The sequence below is a fragment of the Vitis vinifera genome, chromosome 11, assembly GCF_030704535.1.
Source record: "Vitis vinifera cultivar Pinot Noir 40024 chromosome 11, ASM3070453v1".
Lineage (NCBI taxonomy): Eukaryota > Viridiplantae > Streptophyta > Magnoliopsida > Vitales > Vitaceae > Vitis > Vitis vinifera.
The window spans coordinates 18828792-18833963 of record NC_081815.1 but is presented as its reverse complement, the minus strand read 5'-3'; the positions used below and the strand labels follow the sequence as shown (position 1 = coordinate 18833963).

The 5172-nt window shown below is 39.3% G+C and overlaps 1 protein-coding gene across 1 annotated transcript; it reads left to right on the top strand.

Annotated features, from left to right (window-relative positions):
- Positions 1 to 1142: 1142 nt before the first annotated feature.
- LOC100246245 (AAA-ATPase At5g57480) lies at positions 1143 to 3404 on the top strand. Its single transcript, XM_002268977.5, has one exon. The coding sequence runs from the start codon at positions 1550 to 1552 to the stop codon at positions 3092 to 3094; it is 1545 nt and encodes a 514-aa protein (XP_002269013.2). The 5' UTR covers positions 1143 to 1549; the 3' UTR covers positions 3095 to 3404.
- The last annotated feature ends 1768 nt before the right edge of the window (positions 3405 to 5172 follow it).

Here is a 5172-nt window from a genome sequence, read left to right as displayed (position 1 = left end):
TAGTTTTTTGTTTTGTAAAAATCAAAAAACAATTTTTAAAAATCGTTTTCAAAAACCATTTTTTTAAATTATTTTCAAAAATAGTCACCAAATAAATCCTAAAAAATTGATTTCTATTTTCTATTATTAAAAATAAAAAATAGAATATTTTTAAATAATACATTTTAATTACTTTCACATTTTTTCACTAAATACTATTTTCTATTCTTAAAAATAAAAAAATAAAATATTTTTAAATAATATCTTTTAATTACTTTCAGCTTTTTTTATTAAATAATTATATAAATGGATTAAAAATAAAATATTATATATTAAATTAAATGAATGTGATTTTTGTTTATTTTTGAATTTTGAAGAGTTAATTGGAGGCCATTGGAGAAGAAGTGGGCGTAGCAGCTCAATTAAAACTACTGTAGTAGTTGCAACGGTTTAATGGTAATCATAAATACCCACCCACTTAAAAAATAAAAAAAATAAATAATGGGATTTTATTTAGTGGTTTAATTTAATATAAAAAGGGAAAAAAATGAATCATAAAAAAAAATGTAATTAAAGGGTCTGTCTGAGACGATTCAGACACGCAAAGAAGACAGGCGTTTCTGCACAGAGCCCATCATAACAAACCTATATTGATGGGGTTTGTACATGTAAATGAATAAAGAGTCAGCCCCATTATCCCATTAGGAGTAAGACACCTGGTTGTGGGGCTTAACACCCCTAGTTTTCAGCCTCTAAAATCTGCCCTAAATCCAAGAAATGTAGAGCTGAATCATCACCAAATCTTCCCTTATACTGCCCCATAAATCCCCATTTCAAATCTTCCCTTCGCTTCTCTTCTCTTACTCCTCCACTAAATAAATGGCTTCTGATTTTCTATGCATTATTATTGGGTTTTTGTATAAAATGATAAATTGGGGGGGTTGGGGCAATATTTAGAGGTCAGTACCCAGCAGTAAAAACCCTACTATCTTATTCCTTGTCCCTTTCCAAGATCTTGAAATATCATCACTCTCATTTCACAATCTCAGTCCTTCATGGCAGCCAGCAATCTTGTTCAAATCTTCCATAATAGTGTACAGACCCTTTTTTTTTTTTTCATTTAAAAATAAATAAAGGCAAAAACCCCCTGTAAATCACCAAGTCCAAAGTCCCCACCTCTTAAAACCCAAATAAAAGGGCCCCATATCTGATCTCTTCCCAACTCAAAACTCCAAAAACCCTTTTTGTTTTTTCCCCACCCTTCCGTTCTTGGTTTTTCTTCTACTTATAAGTTATATCCCCACACCCCAATCAACCCACCACCCAAGCCTCCCATTCCCATCTCTCCCCATTTTCCATTTTTCTTTTGGGCTTTTTTGGCTTTGAATTCCTTTATTTTTCCCACTTCCCACAAGCTCTCCCTATTTCTCTCCCATTGCTTTCTCTATTTTTTCTATCAAACAATCCAAGCCCATCTCCCTTGGATTGAAAGAGATGTGCTTGTTTCTTCATCTTTGGTGTTAATCTTTTTGCTTTTGTTGTAACTTTTTGTTTTTGAGGAAGGGAGAGAATGAAGGAGTTTTGGTCGTCTCTTGCGTCCCTTCTGGGGGTGCTGGCCTTCTGCCAGAGCATCCTCCACGCCGTGTTCCCGCCGGAGCTCCGGTTTGCAGTGCTGAAGCTCTTCAAACGCCTCTTCAACTGCTCCTCCTACTGCTACTTCGATATCACTGAAATCGATGGCGTCAACACCAACGAGCTCTACAACGCTGTCCAGCTCTACCTGAGCTCCTCCGCCTCCATCACCGGCAGCAGGCTGAGCCTCACCCGGGCCTTGAATTCCTCGTCCACCACCTTCGGCCTCTCCAACAACGACTCCCTGGTGGACACCTTCAACGGGGTCTCCGTCCTCTGGGAGCACGTCGTGACGCAGCGGCAGTCACAGACCTTCTCGTGGCGGCCGCTGCCGGAGGAGAAGCGGGGGTTCACTCTGCGAATCAAGAAGGGGGACAAGCACCTCATCCTCAACTCCTACCTCGACTACATCACTGAGAAGGCCAACGATATCAGGAGAAAAAACCAGGAGAGGTTCCTGTACACCAACTCCCGCGGCGGATCTCTGGATTCCAGGGGCCACCCGTGGGAGTCGGTGCCGTTCAAGCATCCGAGCACGTTCGACACCTTGGCTATGGATCCCACCACAAAAAAGGAGATCATGGACGATCTCAGAGACTTTTCAAACGGCCAGACATTCTACCAGAAGACCGGCCGCGCCTGGAAGAGAGGTTACCTCCTGTACGGACCTCCCGGCACCGGGAAATCCAGTATGATCGCCGCCATGGCCAATTTTCTCGGCTACGACGTGTACGATTTGGAATTGACGGAGGTGCACACCAATTCCGAGCTGCGGAAGCTCCTGATGAAAACCAGTTCCAAATCGATAATCGTGATCGAGGACATCGACTGCTCCATCAACCTCGGCAACAGGAAGAAGAGCAATTCGGGCGGGAGGCAGGGCTACGACGGCACCCCCCATGAAATGCGCGGTGGAGGCGGCGCCGGCGCCGGCGAGGATGGTGTGAACTCGATCACGCTCTCCGGCCTCCTGAACTTCACTGACGGGCTGTGGTCGTGCTGCGGGAGCGAGAGGATTTTCGTGTTCACCACCAACCACATTGAGAAGCTCGACCCTGCATTGCTCCGGAGCGGCCGGATGGACATGCACATATTCATGAGCTACTGCACCTTCCCGGCATTGAAGATTCTGCTCCAGAATTACCTGGGGTTCAGCGAACCCGACATGGGGTTGCAGATAATGGAGGAGATAGAAGCGGTAATAGACAAAGCCCAGATGACTCCGGCGGATATCAGTGAAGTGCTGATAAAGAACCGGCGGCACAAAGACAAGGCCTTGAGCGAGCTGCTGGAGGCATTGAGGAACATGGCGGAGAGGAGGAAGAAGGAGAATTGGAGGAGTGCAAGGGAGAAGAACTCAACAGAAGTGGAAGAGGAAGAGCAGGAGAAGAGGGCTCTAGAGAATCCCAAACAAGGGTGTGATGAGGAGTTTGAGGAAAGCTGCAAGAAAGAAGAAGAAGATGATGAAGAGAAGCTAAACTGATAATCTGATAATATCCATATCGATTGGTACTTAATTTTTTTTTCCTTTCTTTTTTTGGGTTTATGGGTCTTTGGTTTAATTTATTTTTGGTGCAGAGAGAGAGAGAGAGAGACAGAGATGAGAGATGAGAGAACACAGACAGACATACTGCTGTTTGGAGTACCAAATCCCAAAGCTTTGCTGGTGAAAAAAATGAACCTTTTTTTTTAAAGCGATACACTTTTCTCATTTCATTTATTATGTGAGGGTATGTATATGATATCTATGTTGGGTTTTGGTTCAATAATAAAATTAATACTATATGATGATATGAGAATGAGAGAGAGGTGAAATGCATGTGGGCTGTTTTGCCAATATGGGAGGGCCTATTTTTTTTTTTGCCCTTTCAAATGGTATTTTTGGGGTCCAAAAATGAGGCATATAATGTTGGGTGTCACATGGTGGTGCCAAGAAGAGAGAGAGAGGTCACCCGTATTAGCATCTATATGTAATTAAATGAAACCTGAATTCTGAGAGTGGTAACTGGATGGGGGAAGTGAGCAGTGGGAGCACCTGGGGTGCACATGCAGGAGTCCTTGTCTTGATGGGACTAATGAGAATTTACAACATAAGTTTGGGGCTTCCCCACTTTCCTGTTCAATGAAATGTTTAGTACACTGGGAAAACATGCCCATCCACCCTCTATTCTTTCCTTCCTCTTTTCTCTTTGTTTGGAAAAAAATACCACCCCTTTTTGCCTTTCCTTTCGTAATAGTTTTTTTAGGTTGAAATACTTGTTCCGTACATATTTTAAAAAGTAGAAGTCAACATGAGATGTTATCTTAAATCAAATTTTATTATTTTTATATTTTAATCTTGCTATTTATTTTCTCATCTAACAATCTAAAATTTATTATGTATTTTCTATGGTTGGTATGAAAAGCTCCGTAGTTACTTTTTGTATTACAATTCATTTCTTGATTTTTCGTGATTTTAAAACATATTTATATGATTAGAAGAAATTTATATATGTATATTATCAAGAATTTGTTCACCTATTTGACGGTTTTTTCATTAGGTTCTATAAGATTGTAATGTTAAACAAATAAATAATTCTTGTCAGACTAAATAAACTCCTCCACCGATGTCAAAGGGTAGTTCTAATATGGTTTTTGTAACTTGTTTTTAGTCATCTAGATATATGACAAAGTCGTGGACTTTTAACTTGATTCTTTTAGGTGCAAACAACTTTCTTAAGTAGATGCATTTTAAAATCATAAGTATCCTTCGAATCTAAAGTGTATAATTTTTAAATCATGAGAATCTTTCGAATCTGAAGTGGATAATTTTTACACGATTGAGAAAGGATTGAGAATTTTAAATTTTTGCTAAAATGTTATCATATATCAAATAATAGGTCAATCTTTCCTTTGCCAATATCATCATCTAATTTCATTTGGGTATATGAGAAATAATAATACTTTCATTTGGGATTTTATTTTTATCACTTTTAACCTTAATTCTGACCCACATTCAGTCTTCTCCCATTCTTTTGGGTTTTAACAATCATTTATGTGATAAAATGGGCAAAAAAGAATTATGACATCAATGAACCTATCCAAAATATAAAATTTATTTTAATCAAGAATGGATTGCTTCTCTCTTGACATGTCATTTTCAGGCTACAAAATTCTTTGCAATGAATGATGGCCAACCTCAATCAAACTAGGTGACCACATTTCTCTTTCCAATTTATTTTCCACTGAAAACAAACAGGGCCAAAAGTTTCTTGGGGGCATGTTACCATAGAAGGATGTGGTGGAAATTGAAAAAGAAAAAAACTTTCTCACTTTTTCTTGAGGGTGCCCAAGAAGTTCAAAAAACTTTTTGCAAGAAACTAAGGGCAGGGCTCAATGGATAGGGTTAAAGGGGCAATGGATAGAGAAAAGATACAATAAAGAAAAGGAAACAACTCAACAACCACACAGATTTTATGTTGGGAAAAGAAGGAATTGTGGGAAAAGCAAAGTTAGAATGTCTACTCTTATAATGCGAAAAAGTTGACATAATTTTTTGGTTGATTTTGGTCATGAGTTGTA

Excerpts from the sequence above, each read along its gene's own strand:
- LOC100246245 (XM_002268977.5), top strand. The coding sequence starts at position 1,550 with ATGAAGGAGTTTTGGTCGTCTCTTGCGTCCCTTCTGGGGGTGCTGGCC.